Source organism: Terrapene carolina, unplaced genomic scaffold, assembly GCF_002925995.2.
Source record: "Terrapene carolina triunguis isolate 2854851 unplaced genomic scaffold, T_m_triunguis-2.0 Scaffold58, whole genome shotgun sequence".
NCBI lineage: Eukaryota > Metazoa > Chordata > Testudines > Emydidae > Terrapene > Terrapene triunguis.
The window spans coordinates 35,432,502-35,452,193 of record NW_020664409.1 but is presented as its reverse complement, the minus strand read 5'-3'; the positions used below and the strand labels follow the sequence as shown (position 1 = coordinate 35,452,193).

At 44.7% G+C, this 19,692-nt stretch overlaps 1 protein-coding gene across 3 annotated transcripts in view; it reads left to right on the top strand.

Annotated features, from left to right (window-relative positions):
• Window positions 1–19,692, top strand: part of TMEM241 (transmembrane protein 241) — a 79,412-nt gene that overhangs the window by 39,258 nt on the left and 20,462 nt on the right. For all 3 annotated transcript variants that reach the window (XM_026661606.1, XM_026661600.1, XM_026661597.1), the window contains one exon: window positions 6,944–7,037. In XM_026661606.1, coding sequence (XP_026517391.1) covers window positions 6,944–7,037 — 94 coding nt within the window. The remainder of the gene's footprint in view (window positions 1–6,943; window positions 7,038–19,692) is intronic.

Here is a 19,692-nt window from a genome sequence, read left to right as displayed (position 1 = left end):
TAGCAACAGTTCACAGCCTACTAATGTTATCCTGTGAGAATTACATTATTTATTCTATATCTCCTTACTCTGTTGAAACTTGCAGCCTTCTCTTAATCTTCTGTTCTTTGTTCTTTGTCCACTAGATCCATTAATATCTTTAAGTTGAATTTCAACTTTCATGCTAAATGGTTCTAAAATAGTTGTGGTGTTTCTTGGGACTTTTCTTATTTTCTTAACTTGATCTTATTTACCTATTGAAAGGGTTGACATAATGTAAAAAATGATCACAGTCCTGATGCTACAATTTATTTTCAGGGGTGGGGGGGCTGGAGTGGAGAGAATGATCTCTTCCAAACTAACTCCCCTGTGTGGATGCTTGGTTCTGAAATAAAAGTGACTTTATTAAAGAATAATTACTTCTCTTTGTGAGTGAAGAAATTATTTTGTAATCAAGTCACTTTTCTCCCAGGATATAGTGTCCACATAGAGTTATTCCACAACAGCTACGTGGTCACTCCTCCAGTAGACAAGATCCAGTTTCAGACTCTAGAGAATGCAACTAGACCAGAGATCCTCTCACTCACTAGGAGCCTCAGATTTGTCACCAGTGCTCTAAGCTCTCCTCTCCCTACCCTGTGTTAAATAGTACTTTACATCAGTGTTTTCCAAAAGGTGAAGCTTGCACCACAGTGGAGGCACAAAGGAATAGTTGGGGTATATCGTCAGACCTCTCAATTGCTCTGAGTTCTCACTTTCATTTTTTTGAAAAGTAAGGCTATGTCTACACTGTACTTTTGTCATTAAAACTTTTGTTGCTCAGGGGTGTGAAGCCCCCCCTTGAACGACAAAATTTTTAACAACGAAAAGTGCCGGTGTGGATAGCACTTTGTCAACGGGAGATGCTCTCCCAGCGACGAAGCTACCGCCCCTCATTGGGAGTGGTTTGCGGGTATGTCTACACTTGCAGAGTTTTTGCGCTATAAGTTTCACCGGTGATAGGGAACTGGTGAGAGTAAAGCGCTGGTTTGTGTACTCACTTACTTCCTCAGGCGTCAGAGAGTGTTTACATTAGCAGCACTTCCATTGCCAATGAGATCAGCGCTCTAGAGCAGTTCTCTCCATTTTGACGATGGGTCTTGTGGGAAGGGGGTGAGGGGTGATCGTGGGGCATCCTGGGTCCCTGCACAGCCTCCTGTCCCCAAACACTGATCACCTCCAGTAGTTCAGCATTGCTCCAAGCAGGGGGTTTGCTCCATGGAGCAGGCATTGTTACCTGGCCAGATAATTAGGTGGCCTATCTGGTTAATTGGCCCCTTCTTAGGCCTGGTCTACACTACGAGTTTAGGTCAAATTTAGCAGCATTAAATCGAATTAAGTCTGGATACGTCCACACGACAAAGCCCTTTTTTTCGACTTAAAGGGCCCTTTAAACCAATTTCTTTACTCCACCTCCGACGAGGGGATTAGCGCTGAAATCAGCCTTTCCGGGTCGGATTTGGGGTAGTGTGGACGGAATTTGACGGTATTGGCCTCCCGGAGCTATCCCAGAGTGCTTCATTGTGACCGCTGTGGACAGCACTCTCAACTCAGATACACTGACCAGGTAGACAGGAAAAGCCCCGCGAACTTTTGAATTTCATTTTCTGTTTGCCCAGCGTGGAGAGCACAGGTGACCACGCAGAGCTCATCAGCACAGGTAACCATGATGGAGTCCCAGGATCACAAAAGAGCTCCAGCATGGACCGAACGGGAGGTACGGGATCTGCTCGCCATATGGGGAGATGAATCAGTGCTAGCTGAACTCCGTTGCAGTAAACGAAATGCCAAAACATTAGAAAAAGTCTCAAAGGGCGTGAAGGACAGAGGCCATAACAGGGATGCACAACAGTGCCGCGTGAAAATTAAGGCGCTAAGGCAAGCCTACCACAAAGCCAGAGAGGCAAACGGAAGGTCCGGGGCAGAGCTGCAGACATGCCGCTTCTACGCGGAGCTGCATGCCATGCTAGGGGGTGCAGCCACCTCTACCCAACCCTGTGCTTTGACTCCGTCAATGGAGAATCACGCAACACGGAAGCGGGTTTGGGGGACAAGGAAGATGATGATGAAGACAATAGCTCACAGCAAGGAAGGGGAGAAACCGGTTTCCCCAACTGCCAGGATATGTTTATCACCCAGGACCTGGAACCAGTAACCCCCGAACTCACCCAAGGCCTGCTCCCAGATCCTGAGGGCACACAAGGGACCTCTGGTGAGTGTACCTTGTAAATATTACACATGGTTTAAAAGCAAGCTTGTTTAATGATTAATGATTAATTTGCCCTGGCAATCGCGGCCAGTACAGCTACTGGAAAAGTCTGTTAACGTGTATGGGGATGGAGCGGAAATCCTCCAGGGACATCTCCAGAAAGCTTTCCTTCATGTACTCCCAAAGCCTTTGCAAAAGGTTTCTGGGGAGGGCTGCCTTATCCCGTCCGCCATGGTAGGACACTTTACCACGCCAGGCCAGTAGCACGTAGTCTGGAATCATTGCATAACAAAGCATGGCAGCGTATGGTCCCAGTGTTTGCTGGCATGCAGACAACATCCATTCCTTATCTCTCTTTGTTATCCTCAGGAGACTGATATCATTCACGGTCACCTGGTTGAAATGGGATGATGTTATTAAGGGGACATTCAGAGGTGCCCGTTCCTGCTCAGCTGAACAGAAATATTCCCCGCTGTTAGCCACGCGGTGGGGGGGAGGGGTGAAGTGATCATCCCAGAGAATTGGGTGTGTGCGGGGAGAGAAGTTAGTTGGGTTTGTGTGTGTTATGAAGGTTAAAAAAGCCAAAAGACTGTGGCTTACCATGGCTGCCTGCAAGCCAAATTCTGTTGCCTGGCACTGCATGAGTGATCTCTCACACCAAACCGGCAGTCCCTCAATATAAGAGGAAAAATGCAACCTTGTAACAAAAGCACATGTGCTGTGTAATGTGAACAGCAAAATTTAACGTGAAAGAGTGTACCCATTGTTCTCTAAAATGTGTCTTTTTAACCACCTCTCTCTTTTCCTCCACCAGCTGCAAATGTTTCTCCTTCACAGAGGCTAGTGAAGATTAGAAGGAGAAAACGGCGGACTTGGGATAATATGTTCTCGGAGCTCCAGATGTCCTCCCACGCTGACAGAGCACAGCAGAATGCGTGGAGGCAGACAATGTCAGTGTGCAAAAAAGCGCAATATGAACGAGAGGAGAGGTGGCGGGCTGAATCGCGGGCTGAAGAGAGCAAGTGTCGGGCTGAAGAGGATAGGTGGCGTCAGCTTGCTGACAGAAGGCAAGCGTCGATGCTCCGGCTGCTGGAGCATCAAACTGATATGCTCCAGCGTATGGTTGAGCTGCAGGAAAGGCAGCAGGAGCAGAGACCGCCGCTACAGCCCCTGTGTAACCAACAGCCCTCCTCCTCAAGTTCTGCAGCCTCCTCACCCAGATGCCCAAGAACACGGTGGGGGGGGGCCTCCGACCACCCAGCCACTCCAGCCCAGAGGATTGCCCAAGCTTCAGAAGGCTGGCCTTCAATAAGTGTTAAAGTTTTAAAGTGCAGTGTGTCCTTTTCCTTCCCTCCTCCCCCACCCCTCCCGGGCTACCTTGGAAGTTATTCCCCAATTTGTGTGATGAATTAATAAAGAATGCATGAATGTGAAGTAACAATGACTTTATTGCCTCTGCAAGCGGTGCTCGAAGCGGGGAGGAGAGGGTGGTTAGCTTACAGGTAAGTAGAGTGAACCGGGTGGGGGGAGGGGGTCATCAAGAAGAAACAAACAGAAGTTTCACACCATAGCCTGGCCAGTCACAAAACTGGTTTTCAAAGCTTCTCTGATGCGCACCGCGCCCTGCTGTACTCTTCTAACCACCCTGGTGTCTGGCTGCACGTACTCAGTGGCCAGGCGATTTGCCTCAACCTCCCACCCCGCCATAAATGTCTCCCCCTCTCACAGATATTGTGGAGCACACAGCAAGCAGCAATAACAATGAGGATATTGGTTTCGCTGAGGTCTATCCGAGTCAGTAAACTGCGCCAACGCACTTTTAAACGTCCAAATGCCCATTCTACCACCATTCTGCACTTGCTCAGCCTATAGTTGAACAGGTCCTGACTACTGTCCAGGCTGCCTGTGTACGGCTTCATGAGCCATGGCATTAAGGGGTAGGCTGGATCCCCAAGGATAACTATAGGCATTTCAACATCCCCAACGGTTATTTTCTGGTCCGGGAAGAAGGTCCCTTCCTCCAGCTTTTGAAACAGACCAGAGTTCCTGAAGACATGAGCATCATGTACCTTTCCCGGCCTTCCCACGTTGATGTTAGTGAAATGTCCCTTGTGATCCACCAGGGCTTGCAGCAGCATTGAAAAGTACCTTTTTTGGTTTATGTACTTGGTGGCTTGGTGCTCCGGTGCCAAGATAGGGATATGGGTTCCGTCTATCGCCCACCACAGCAGTTAGGGAATCCCATTGCAGCAAAGCCATCCACTATGACCTGCACGATTCCCAGAGTCACTACCCTTGATACCAGCAGCTCTTTGATTGCGTTGGCTACTTGGATCACAGCAGCCCCCACAGTAGATTTGCCGACTCCAAATTGATTCCCGACTGACCGGTAGCTGTCCGGCGTTGCAAGCTTCCACAAGGCTATCGCCACTCTCTTCTCAACTGTGAGGGCTGCTCTTATCCTGGTATTCTGGTGCTTCAGGGCAGGGGAAAGCCACTCACAAAGTTCCATGCAAGTGCCCTTACGCATGCGAAAGTTTCGCAGCCACTGGGAATTGTCCCACACCTGCAACACGATGCAGTCCCACCAGTCTGTGCTTGTTTCCCGGGCCCAGAATCAGCGTTCCACGGCATGAACCCGCCCCATTAACACCATGATTTGCACGTTGCTGGGTCCCGCACTTTGTGAGAGGTCTATGTCCATGTCTATTTCTTCATCACTCTTGTCGCCGCGCTGCAGTCGCCTCCTCGCCTGGTTTTGCCTTGGCAGGTTCTGGCTCTGCATATACTCCAGGATAATGTGTGTGGTGTTCATAGTGCTCATAATTGCCGCGGTGATCTGAGTGGGCGCCATGATCCCAGTGCTATGGCGTCTGGGCTCAAAAAAGCCGCGAAACGGAGGGAGGGAGGGGCGACTGACGACTGACGACATGGCTTACAGGGAATTAAAATCAACAAAGGTAGCTGTGCATCAGGGAGAACCACAAACACAAACAACTGTTGCACAGAATGGCCCCCCCCCCAAAGATTGAACTCAAAACACTGGGTTTAGCAGGCCGTTGATTTCAAGGAGGAAGGGGGAAAGCACATGAATACAGAACAAATCTGGTCCATCTATCTTTTACATCTTAGGCTGGCAGCAGACGGTGCAGCATGACTGATAGCCATCGGCATCTTCTGGGTGCTTGGCAGAAAATGCTGCATTACAATTGCTAGCCATCATCGTCAAGACGGTGCAATAGGACTGCCAGCAGGACTGAGTCTCCAGGAGACAAAACATGTCTGCCCAGGCGCCTCTGACCGAACTCACTGAGGAGTACGACGACGACAGATACCAATCGTAATACAGCATCTGCTGCCAAAAGGCAAGGAGCTGCTGCTGTATAGCAATGCAGTCCCACAGCTGCCAGCACCCAGATAGCCGATGACGGCTACCAGTCATACTGCACTGTCTACTGCCAAAAGGCAATTAGCTGCTGCTGTGTAGCAATGCAGTACCACGTCTGCCGGCACCCAGATGACATATGGTGATGGTGAGCTGAGCTGAGCAGGCTCCATGCTTGCCGTGGTATGTCGTCTGCACAGGTAACCCAGGAAAAAAGGCGTGACACAATTGTCTTCCGTTGCTCTCACGGGGGGGGAGGGGGCTGACGACATGTACCCAGAATCCCCCGCCACACTGTTTTTGAGGCATTGAGATCTCAACCCAGAATTCCAATGGGCGGCGGAGACTGCGGGAACTGTGGGATAGCTACCCACAGTGCAATGCTCCGGAAGTCGATGCTAGCCTCGGTACTGTGGACGCAGTCCGCCGACTTAATGCACGTAGAGCATTTATGTGGGGACACACACAATCGACTGTATAAAAACGATTTCTAAACAACCGACTTCTATAAATTCGACCTAATTTTGTAGTGTAGACATACCCTTACCCTCATTACCCCATCACACTCTCCCATGCTGCTAGTGATGATGTCTTGCAACCCTTTATGCCCCTGGTCCATTGAATTAGCCATGCCACAATGTGTTGCATAAGTATTTTTGAAGCATTTCTTTGAATCTCTTCCTTTCCCCTCACTAGTTAACCCTCAATGGCTCTGTGAATTCACCTAATCTGTCAGTTAAGAGCATCAGGACGTCTTATTCCCCAACACTACAGATTTATTAATTTATTCTCTATCCACCATAATTGAAGATACATTTGACATTTTAATTTGAAGTTTGTGTCTTTAGGAAGGTTAAGCAACATGGCAATATTAGAAACTGAAATTCTCCAGTGGTTGTTTCAGCTCAAGCGATCACAGAAGTTGGACTGAGTGAGAATATGGGCCAAATGTATATGTCTGGCTCCCATTGAAATCTTGAATGATTTGAATGAGAGCCATTGGAACATCAGAATTTGACTTCATGTTTCCAGTCACCTGTAGAGCATGGATTATGCTAGTGCATTTTGGCACCCATTAAAGACCAAGCATGAGGTCATCAAATTTCTTACTTATACTGCAGCCCCTGACTGGAAAAAAACAGGGTCTCTTGGACATAAAATAAGTTCTTTGTCTACCAAATCACCAACTCCAGTTCTTGAACAACACTACCTGTGGGACATTTGTTTAGCTTTGTAATAGGAAAAGAGATATCAAGAAACCTGTAAGATTCTGGCTAATAGAAGCTAAGAGAATTCTCTTTATTAATGGAAACTTTTTCAATCCTTTACAGTGGACTGTTGGGATTCTTTCTGATGTTGCACACAGTGAAGCTAAAAAGCATCACATCCTCATGGCAATATGCAGCCTGGAGTTTCCTTGCAAAGGTAAGAGAGACCATCAGCTGAACTTGGAGGATCTCTATCTCCAGTGGGTATACTGTGAGCTAGTTGAACCTCCATATACCTGTATTTCCTCCAGTCATTCTAATTAGACACAAGGTACATCTGTCTATTTCATACTCTACACATAGCAGAGTTGAGGCAGCCCGTATCAGTCACCTGTGGCTACCCCCAAAATAATGGGCCATACCAGCTAAGAATCTGACGTATTGGCTCCAAGCACTGCAGTTAGATACTTTCCATAGGTGGTATTTCTTGTGAGATACTGCTGCTGAGAATCACATCGGTGTCTGCCAGCAATTATTTCCCTTATTGCCTCTTCCTTCCCAGAAGCACTGGTTTTCAGAACCACAAAGCCAAAACCTGGACCCATAGAAGCCAATGTCACAACTCCCTTTGGCTTCTATGAGGGCAGAATTTGGCCCAATGTTACCTGATGGCAACCTGAAATGGGTGATACTTGTACTGAGTAGTTAATGGCTTAACTGTTAAACTATTCACAGTATATAAAGTCAGAAGGGCTGGTTTGACTCCATTTCCTATATGTAAATTACCCAGTTTAATCATTACCATGTGTGATACCCTGAAGCCTCAACTCCCCTGAGCAGTTTGTCCTCAAGTTTTTCCCACTAAAATGAATGAAACTGCTTTTTTAATGGATTTGTATAATACATTTGTTTACAAATGGCAGTAAAATGACTCCTCGGTCTTTGTTCTGGTGGCTGCGGGAAAGGAGCGTCACTGTTTTTGTACTAAGTATTTCTGAAGTCTGTCTCAGTAAAACTCTGCTAGTCCCATGGAATTTTTGTTGGCTTGAATTTCTCCTAGAAGAGTCTGGCTGTGGAGGTTTTAGTGCCTTAACCTTCTTGTTGTTCCTTGGTAGCAAGTCAATTGATTTAAAGCTTGCTGTTAAAATATTATGTACTCGGCAGAGGTACATTCTACATGGGAATAGCTAACTCTGTTAGCTGATGATGTGCATAAGGAGAAGAGGTTCTGTGTGTAGTATTTATGAACTATCAAAAGACAGGAGGACGAGAAGTAGTGGGAGATGTTATTGTAAAGCAGACTTGGGCCTTCCCCATCTGAAATGGTTCAGAGTCTCAAACTCTGTATCTGGATCAAAGCTGTCCCAAAGTTCAGGGATGTTTAGATTTGGGGGCTTTGTTCAGAGCCAGCTCTAGATGTAGCCTTCACAAAATATGGTCATGCCATTGTTGTCAATGGAGTTTCACCAACTTACACTAGCTAAAGATATAGCCCTAAACGTTCATGGTCATTTAGTGAACGTTTGTTTTCTTGGAATCAGTCCATAAAGGTTAAGTTTGTTTGCATTAAAGTTCTTTTATCCAAATCAAAATAACTATTTTAAAGGAGAAAATTAGTTTTCTTACCTTTTTGTAACCTTTATTACAATGTCTACACTGTTGCTCAATAATCATTTATATGCCTTGTCTCGAGTATAAAGGGGATGCAGGTACCAGGTACATGTGGTATGTCTAGCTCCAGTTAATAATGATACAACTGGTACTTTGCATTTCTGTAATGCCTTTCATCCAAGAGTCTCAAAGCACATTACAAGCATTGTATTAAGCTTCACAATACCCTTGTGAAGTACGTAAGGAATACATACATACCACTGCTGAATTGCAGCCACCTCTAGGGTGCAGCTCAGCAGCTGCTTAACAAAATATAGAAATATTACCCAACAGTTTTGGGAGAGGAAGCAGAGAAGACTATTTTATACCAATAGTTCTGTGGGGGGTGAGGGGTGGATGGGCAGAATATAAGCACTTGAACTGGAATTTGGCCAGACCAGAGGAGTTAATACACCAAGTCTTATAAAATTGTCATGGGATATATCGTGACCACAAGTGCTCAGGACTCTGGGTCTGCTGCTTCATCTGAAGGATGGCTTCTATTGCATCATATTGCCATCCAACACTGAGCAGGGCATTGGTTTAACTACCAACTCATTCAGAAGAGAGAGACCTACCGAATCACCAACACCACTTTCCGCGGCAGCTAGGTGTCCTTTGGAGGTCGTCCAACCTTGGACAGCATATAAGGATTGAGTGGATTACAGCACAAGATACCATAGCGGCAGATTCAGATTTAGCTTTACCTAATATTGTAAAATGTATTTTAGCCACACTTGTAATATTCTTTTAAAAATGACAGAGAAAGGGGAAGAAAGTTAATGTAAATAGGAAATAATAGAAACTATTTAAAACTAGACACACAAAATGAGGGAGATGTGCCCATGGTTGTAAGTTTTCCCCTCCCCCCCACTGGATCTCAGCAGCAGCAGCAGCAGCAGCATTATATTCCCACACAAGCATTTTTCTTGGACTGAGTTGTGCCCCAAGTCATCGTCTTAAACTCTCAGACTGACTGGAGTTTTCACCAGCAGTTGGAAAGAAGCAGCAGTTGAGGCCAGAATGTGTTTGTCTTGAGAATTAGCCAAGAAAGGAGAGTGCTGTAGTCCTCAGCAGCCCAGGCCTCGAGGGAGATTCAGAGAATCAAGAATCTGTTTTCCATTCGGATGCTTTGTACCTATGTGACTGGTGAACTGATACTGTGATAGCGGCCATCACTTCATGTCTTCTTACGCACTGATGCACCAATATACCATCAATGATCCCTAAAGAATCCTGCTTAACAGATACAGTTAGACATTCTTTATGCAATCTACATATCTGGTCCCCTTGTCTATTTATTTTCATTCAGTTCAAAACTGGTCTAGGGGCATAACTTGTTTTTTAAAATACTTTGACTGTCTGCAGCAACTTAGTCACCACAGGAGTTTTTCAGGTTCTTCGGTCTGTAACAACTGTTTGAGAGACAAGGTGGGTGAGGTAATATCTTTTATTGGATCAACTTCTGCTGGTGAAAGAGACAAGCTTTTGAGCAACACAGAGCTCTTCTTCAGGTCTGGCCCAGAAGTCAGTCTAATAAAAGATATTACTTCACTCACCTTGTCTCTCTACTATCCTGGGACCAACATGGCTACAACTACACTGTAAAAGCTGTTGACAGTTCTGGTGTTGACACATTGCTGAGTACCTCAGGATCAGTCTGCATGTACACTCTGTGATATTCAGACTAATAAATGCACTCTGCACATTCAGTTTAAAAGCAAATATTGTGTGTATTAGTCATAGCTGTATAGACATGTGAGAAACACTGAGAAGTGTCCATAAAACAAAAACTACCTTTAAGATGTACAAAGATAGAATCCTTTGTCTCTGCTTTGTATTGACTTACCCCCAGAAGAACAAGAATTTGAAGCTATGTTGAGACTGCATGTTTTAATTCACAAAATATGTTAGTATCATGGGTCATATATTGGAATGAAAAAACAGAGTCCTTTGTATACACAAACTGAAACATCTGGTGAGAACTCTAATGAGCTCTAATAGTGCTGTCAGTGAGGTTTATTTAGATTAGGGCTGCTAATCTGTATCGAGAGATTAAACATGTGGGGTCTCTAGGAATTAGGCGACAGCCGCAGTTTAAATTGCTGAGTTAGGAGGAATAATGTCATTGCTTCTCAGTGCTATATTTGATCAATGCTCTGAAGTTTATGGGAATGTAAGCATATGTCAGATTATATACAGCTATCCCATTAATATTTTGGTGAACTGTTGTATGTTTGGCCTGTACCCAGCAGGTCCCTACTGAATTAGTCTATTGCGAAGAGGAGGATGGGGAATAGATTTGGATGCTTCCTTTTCTTTCTCTTCCTCCCAAGGATAAAAAAATGAATCTAATCTAATTGAAGTCAAACTGCATTGGCTCTTCTACTGGCTTTTTGTACTCTGACTGCAAAGAGTTACTGTAATCTGATTTGAAGATTGGAACTGCCTTCTCTGTGGTCTCCCCAGATCCCAGCTCTACAGGCTGCAGCGTATGCAGACTGCTGCTATTAGCTATTTCACACACAAAAGAAGCACAATCCTGTCACCCCTGTCATCAGATAACTGCACTAGCTCCTTATTTATTATCGCTGGATATATTTGCCACAGGTTACCTCATTGGCCTTGTCTCTTTCTACGCCCCTCCCCAATCCCTCTTATGGCTAATACTGGCTGCCAGACAAGGCTTTAGTACTTTTGTGGGGGCTTCTGGAACAATATCTTGCTTTCCTCATCTCAAATATAACTGACTGGTGTGATCCTAGCACTATGCACAGAGCCAGCCTAAAGCTGGGTTAGTGAGATGGTTCTTTAGGATGCCCCCCAAACTGAATAATTTCGCTTTGTACGTGTGTTTTATGCCCTCACAGACTCCCGCTGAGGAAGTGTAGCACAGATTCATGAAAATGGATTAGATCTGTTTACATCTGAAGGCTATCTACAAACAGTAGGATGACTATACATCCCGTTTTGGCTGGGACAGTCCCTTTTTTAAGCCCTGTCTTGGGCGTCTTGACTTTTTTGGCAAAATTGGGTATTTGTCCAATTTGTCTTTGACTTGATCAGTTGGCAAGAGCAAATGGGTCAAATGCCCACTTTTGTCAAAAAAGTGGGGTGCGGTGAGGAGGAAATGTGCAAGGGGGTGAGTGGCGATGCCAGCCTTGCACAGGGGCGGGTGGGGGGATGGCAGAGCTTGGGTGGGGGACAGGCAGGGCTCGGGCAAACGGCTTGGGCCAGCTCTGGGTGGGCGGGGAGGGCTTGGGCCAGCTCCCCGCAGTGTCCCATTTTCCCTTTGGGAAATATGGTCACCCTAACAAACAGGAAGGGGCTAGAACTGTGCTTTTGTTTGTTTTTTTAAAGAAAGCCAAGATTCTCCCAGACCCGGGGGGCTCATGGCCATGAGCTTCATGAAGTCCAAAATCTAGCTCTGTTGGCTGCCTCTGCATTTCTTCACACAATCTAATGGCCAAAGGCATTCTCTGCTGGAGTTCCAGCCATCTGGAACAGCAGCTAAAGTACCAAGGAAAGCAAGACAAAGATTTCTGACTTGCTCTGCCTTATCAACATTTCACTGTCTTTGAACCTCCCCTAAAATGTCTTTCTCTCACTCCTGTGCCTCTTAATTTTCCTCTTGCTGTGCTATTAGTTGTCGTTTAGCTCTCTAGCTGAATTAACACTGTAAAATATTATGGGTCAGGTTGTGAACCCCTTAGTCCTGCTGATATGTAGTTACTCACAGGAGAAGTCCTTTCAAAGGTAATGGATGCAAATGGGTCACTCCTAGTGAAGTCAGTAGAACCACTGATGTAACAAATTTCTCACCAGTGGGCCTAAAGGGTTCACAAACTGGCCCTGTGTGATCACTTGTGTAAAAGCTTCTATACAACATAATGTTATGTTATATTGCATGTGACCAGTCAGTGTTCGAGATTAAAATATATTTTCCTCTCGGTGTACAGGTATACTCAAACTAACGTGAGAGTAGCTCTTGGCTGACAGTCACCTTCCTTCCTTGGTTTGGAACTTATCAAATTGCTTATACAAGAACTGAATAAACTCTGACTGGAGTTTTATCTGTACTGCATATTATCTTTAGCCACGGCTTCGATGCAAAGTATAAGAATCTTGCTCCCAACCTCACTCCCTGATCTGGAAGAACTGTGTAGTGGTGTGCCCGGCACCAGGGGGAGAGAGAGAGACTCTTGTATCACTCTTCTGCCCAGTGCCTTGAGTGGCATTGCTGTGAGCCGTGTCTAACTTTCAGTTAGAGAGTGAGTTTCCATGCTCTCAAGGCTTCAGAGAAGAGCCGAGTGGAAGAAGGGATTTCCAGGAAAATAGGAAGATTTTTTTAAAGTTAACTTCTTCCATCTCTAACATATATATCATCCTCAGTCTTACTAATCATAAGGATAATGTCATCAATCTACTTTGTATGGAATATATTCCATCCGTGGTGGCACATAGGTAACTTCTGTTGAAATCAATGGGAGCTAGACATATGGATCAAAGAGAGAATTTTACCCTGTATATTTAAGCTGAACTTAACTAACAAACAAAGCAATCAGTGAGCCCTTAATAGTATCTTAAAGGTCTATAAAAAGCAGTGTTGATGCAGATCACTTGTTGCAACCAAAAAAGTATAGGTTTTCTGGTTGTTTCCATGGAGATAACTTGATAGTTGTGTTGTAGCATCCACCACTAATTATACACTGAAATTTCTAGGAATACTTCAGAACAGTCTCCATAACAACCCTTCAGTATATAACATGACCATTAAGCTAAATGGAGTATGGCCCTTGGGCATTTAAAATACAGTTATAAGAGTGAGTCTCTTGTATAAGAATAACTGAAGTGTTTGAGAATTTGAAATCTCTCAAAAACGGAAAATTTTAAGACATATTTTAAAGCTCTTCATATTTTATAAGGATGTGTACAAGTAATTAATTACACAGGTAGGCAGCCATATAAAATACACACATGGCTATACAGGTTTTAGGTGTGGTATTGATATATAGCTAACTATGAAGGCATGTAGGGGAGTACAATTACACATTGCTACTTGGTGCAGCATTGTCTTACAAGCAAGGTGCAAGTTTTAACCTGTGCTCAGTACTGTAAGTTATTTCTCCAGTAGGAGCAGACATAAATCCTGAGGGTTGGGCAGAAGAGATGCTCTTTAATGGTCAGTGTTCATTTAGCCATAACCATATCCACTTGAAATGCTCACTGCACACTTTATTAAATGCCAAGATAACCCAGTAAGCATAGATGCTAGCTTGAAATATGACACCATTAGGTACCTTCCACCCCACTACTGCCCTTTCCCATATACACACCATGTCTCCTTTCATATATTCAAGGGCAGTAGAGAATGACACAGTTTAAAGAGAATCTGTCAGAAGCTGATATGGTTTTGAATTGCAGAGGAAACTGAACTTATTGGTTCCTATGCATAATAGATTCCCACCCACCTTCATTTTTATTTAGTCTCCCTGAGTTAGTTATATATGGAGAGCTAAAGCTGAACAATGAATCCTGAGTGTAAGTGGCAAGGAGAAGACAAGTACTGGCTTGGAAATAGTTTCCACTGCTAATATCCATGCCAGATGGATGAAGTACTGAGTACTAAATAATATGCTAACATTGAAGATTTCAAAGGTATCTGAGTTACAACATACATTTGAAAGGAATTTAACGAGCAAAACCTACCACATCACACTCCCCTTCCATTGGCTCCCCATTCATTTCAGGATGGAATTTCTCCAGACTACCTCACTGACTTCAAGCCTGAGCCTGAGAGGGACCATATCTCTTATTGACTTCAGTGGATGTTTCAGGCACTCCGTTTCTCTTGGGATCAGGCCCCTTGTCTCTCTCTCTCTCTCTCTCTCTCTCTCTCCATACCTGGTTTTTCAGACACACCTCACCAGTGTCAGTAGGAGAGTGCTCGTTGCAGCTCTTGCCACCTGGAACAAGTCTCCTGTATCTTTCTGGCTCATCAGCTATCTCCCAAATCGGCTCTGAAAAACTTCCTTCCCCCACCCCCTTGCCTGCATTTCTTATTTTTTTTCTCCCTCTATTATTTAGAAACCAGATTATAGTACTTTGCCCTCCTTGGGGTCAGTGTGGAGCCACCTGGCCCCCAGAGAGTCAGCATGGATGAATGGCTTGAGTTCCAGATGTACAAACTATCCCTGAAATCCCCAGTGCACAGGGGACGTATGCAGCCTGCTCACTTTCCTATGTCTGGCTGGCCCTGTGGGCTGACATGAAGGGGAGTGAGGTAGGTCCCTGTCTCCTACCCATTCCATTTACAATGAATTGCTCCCCCGAGGGTGCTAGGAGGGAACAATCTTTACAGTTCCTTGATTGCAGGGACTACATTTGTTCCTAGCCCTTGCTGGGGGAATGTGGTGGGGGCTGGAACAAGACGACACTTTCTCCATACTTATCTCTCTCCTCACATGCATGAAGAGTCCAAGGACAATTCAGTCCCAACTCTGTAATATACCTGGGGTGGTGTGTATGAGAGACACTATTCAGAATGAGTTGAGTTGTATTAACATTTTTTTGGGGAAAAAAATATAATTTATAATATAAAATAATACAGAATATTTTTTGACCTTCTGTACCCACCCAATGATTATATGGCACTTTGTTTTTTCATGGAAAATTTAAACTTTCAAGTAACTCCACTTTTCCTTGCAGTCTTTAGCATAATAATAATAATAATTAATGATGATGATGATGATAGCATGTTAATTTCTTTCCATTACATCAGCAGTAAAGCAGAATAAACACCACCAGAAAGTGGCAATACAGAGGCTGGAGCTCTCTTATTGTTGGGTTGTATGGAAAGAGGTCAGCAAAGAACTTAGTTATCTGGTCTGGGAATTGTTTGCTCATGAATTAGGTTCTCCCAAAGGAGCCATGAGATGGGAAATATAATAGGAAATGGTCTTTTAACACACATTTAAATATCCCCAAATGTGTGTTTTGCAGGAGAGTGTAGAGAGGTTGATGGAAATTTGCTATTTTGGTTAATGGATTTTTTGAAAACCAGATTATGCATCCTTAACTTTCTTATGCTATTTCCAATACCATTGACCTCTCTCTCAAGAGTGTTCTGTGTTGCAGAAATATGATAATTCAATAGTTGTGAAACACTGACATCAGCCAGGGAAGGTGTTTATGCATACTGTGAAATCAGAAACAAAACAGTGCACCCCTATTGCTTGTAGTCTCTAGCTTTTCACAGTTAAAATATTTCTTTAACATAGGTGGCTTGGTAGAGGCCGGCATTATTTCTGAATGCCAAGCCAATCAAATTCATGATATCAACTAGTGTGTAAAGCATCAATAATGGGAGGAGGGGATGGGATTTGTTGAGGGCATGCCACTTCCAGGGGCCCTTATCCTGCAAGATGCTGAGCACTCTGACCCTGATCCAGCAAAACACTCAAGCATGTGCTTAAATTTAAGCATATGAGTAGTCCCATGAGAGACTACAGATTAAAATTATTTTAAGTCTTTTAACTTGATAAAAAAATACAAATGGAAGCTTTCATTCAAATCTTGGTGCAAATGGTTTGTATCAAATTACTTTTGCATTCATACCTGAATCTCAGAGAATTAACTACCAAGGATATTTTGTAAGAACAGCATTATGATTGGCATACATATTTTTCATGATCTCTGAACCTGTTTCATGTCATAAAAACCCTGTGCCCATACCCATTTAACTCATAGACTCATAGACTTTAAGGTCAGAACAGACCATCATGATTATATAGTCTGACCTCATGCACATTGCAGGCCACAAAACCTTGCCCACCCATTCCTGTAATAGACCTGTAACCTCTGTCTGAGTTACTGAAGTCCTGAAATTATGATTTAAAGACTTCAAATTACAGAGAATCCACCATTTCCACTAGTTTAAACCTGCAAGTGACCCATGATCCATGCTGCAGAAGAAGATGAAAACCCCCCAGGGTCTCTGCTAGTCTATTTCCCTGGGGGAAAATTACTTCCTGACTCTAAATATGGTGATCAGTTATACTCTGATCATGTGGGCAAGACCCACCAGCCAGACACCTGGGAAAGAATTCTCTGTAGTAACTCAGAGTCCTCCCCATCTAGTGTCCCATCACCGGCTGCTGGAGATATTTGCTACTAGCAGTCGCAGATCAGCTACTTTCCATGGTAAGGCAATCTCATCATAACTTCCCCTCCATAAACTTATCAAGCTCAGTCTTGAAGCCAGTTAGGTTTTTTGCCCCCACTGCTCCCCTTAGAAGGCTGTTCCAGAACTTCATTCCTCTGGTGGTTAGAAATCTCTCTAATTTTGAGCCTAAACTTGTTGATGTCCAGTTTATATCCATTTGTTCTTGTGTCCACATTAGTGCTTAACTTAAGTAACATCTCTCCCTCTCTGGTATTTATCCCGGCCTCTGATGTATTTATAGAGAGCAATCATATCTCCCCATAGCCTTCTTTTGTTTGGGCTAAGCAAGCCAAGCTCTTTGAGTCTCTGCTTAAAATGTTAGGGTGTGGCAAAGGGTGTAGTGGAGGTTTAAAGCACAGAGCATTTTGATTATTATATATGCCTGCTCAAAGGTTTGTGTGTACAGATATCTGTTGTCATTGACCTGAGAATGTGAGTCATAGCAATAAATTGAAACAAAGTCCCGGGTAAATTAGGTGTGTGTTTCCATTCTGGGAAAATTAAATTTTAGCTAGACAGGTGACTAGGATTATGTACAGATGAAGGACTCTCAAAAGGAATTTGCACACTAGAGCTCAGCCAAAGATTATACTTCATGGAATTTTATGAAAATGGATATTTTGGTGAAATTTAGCCCTTGCAATTTCCTCTTCTCCACAATTTTCTCCTCAGCAGACAAATTAATGTGATCCCATGTCTGTGTAGGTCCAGAACTGAACAAAGCGTAGGCCACATTCTTTGCTAGAATAACTCTGACTGGGGTATCATTACATCTTCAACTTCAGTGGAGTTGTGCCGGCAGAGAATTTGGCCCTGTATTTTTAAATCATTTCTAGGAAGGCTGTGAAGGATCTCCTCCCAATTCTGAATGCCCTACCCTTCTTACTATGGAAATGCCAAAGTAGCTGGAAGGCTGTCACACAGCCTTCTCCCAGATGGTGCTGTGTTTAGTACAGTACTGTCATACATCAGATGACAGTTTCAACAGCCCTAAGCTCCACAGTTTCAATAAAACTTTGTTTAAACAGTGAGGCTGCAGTACTAGTAGCTACCAGGAATTAAGGTTGCCAACTTTCTAATTGCTGACAACCAGACCCTCCTGCCCTGCCCCTACCCCACCTCTTTCCTCCAAGTCCCGCCCTTCTTTGCCTCTCCCAGACACCACCACTGTTCGCTCCTCTCCTCCCCTCCCCTTGCCTCCTCTCCCCCCATCGCTTGCTGCTTGCCCCCTTCCCTTTCCTCATTGCTGGATCCTCTGCATCTCCCTCGCCCACTCCCGCCTGGGCTCCCTCTGCTCTGTAGCTGCAGTCTGACACGGAGCCTGCCTGCCTGTCTGCCCACAAGATGCAGGTAGGATGCAGCCCTGACTGAACAGGGGCTGGTGGGGGTTTGATGACCCGGCACCTCCTCCACCCCCAACCTGTGGTAACTGGACTTTTGGTGTCGAAAACCGGGCACTTGGCAATCCTACCAGGAATTGTATTGTACTATAGCTTTGCCCTGGACATGGCAGAGCTATGGGAATAGCCCTCCACTAGACCCACAGCTGTGTTTGTGATCCCCTTCTTTAACTTCAGCCTGAGGGATATTTGAGTTCTAATGCTCTCGCCTTTTAGGGATCCCACCTACATAAAGTGTGTCTCATGCATGAATGGTATTAGGATGAATTGTACAAGATCTGCTGCAAGAATCATGCCTAATTAAAGACCTGTCTTCTCTGCATTATTATTGTATGTGCTGTGGTAGCACCTTGACATGCCGCAATCAAGATCAGCATCCCCGTGTAGAAGGTATTCTACAAACAGAGACTGGAAGACAGGTCCTGTGCAAAAAAGCTTATAATTTCAACATAACTAGGTATAGTGTGAGAGGCTGATGCATTCTCTATGGGAGAGAGGATACCTCATTAAACGGACCATTGGTCTGCTCCAGGCCTGGCAAGTGGGTGCCACAAGCAGTTGGAGGCAGGAGTGGTGAAGGGAGGCAGTAATAAGAACATTTGTGTACATAGGACAGATGTGTACAACAAGAGGAATGAGCGGAGTATTTTTTCTTCTTCTTAATCTTCCTCTTTAATGTGAGGACGTCTACCTATTTGCAGGTGATGGCATGTTTGCCACAGCAGGCCTTAGGGTGTAGAACTCACTCCCCTCCTTAACATCTGTCATGGATCCACAGGATCTCTGCCATGCCCCAGCTTTTAAACAGTCTCTTGGAGAAACTCCTGTAGCATGGCAGACCCCAAGGGGTCCCTTTGCCTCCTGCAGGGTGGGCCATGCAGCCTCACTACCTCCTAGATTGAACAGCTGGGCTCTAGCACTCCTGCTTCCCATTGTGAGCTCTGTCCAGCCAGTCCAACTGAGGTAGACTTGTACACTCTTCAGGGACTAATGCACATCATGCAGTGTTTTCAAAACAGTAGGGCTTATTAGTCACCTGGGGCACAGCATTGGAAGTCATTAAGTTAGTGTAGAGGAATAGAGGGAAAAGCATAGTCCATACTGGTCAAGCCAGAGCAAATCACCAGCCAATCTGTAGTGTAGGGGTAGGCAACCTTTCAGAAGTGGTGTGCTGAATCTTCATTTATTCACTTTAATTTAAGGTTTCGCGTGCTGGTAATACATTTTAATGTTTTTTAGAAGGTCTCTCTCTATAAGTCTATATTATATAACTAAACTATTATTGTATGTAAAGTAAACAAGGTTTTCAAAATGTTTAAGAAGCTTCATTTAAAATTAAATTAAAATGCTGATCTTACGCCGCCAGCCTGCTCAGCCCGCTGCCAGCCTGGGGTTCTGTTCACCGAGGCCGGCAGCGGGCTGAGCGGGGCCTGCGGCCAGGACGCTGGCTGGCAAGGGGCCGGCAGCTGGGACCCGAGACCTGGGGGGGAGTTCAGGGGTCAGGGCAGAGGGCTGGGTGTGTGTGGGGGTTCAGGGGTGAGGGAAGAGGGATGGGGGCTGTGGGGGTGCAGGGCAGAAGGCTGGGTGTGGGGGGGGGT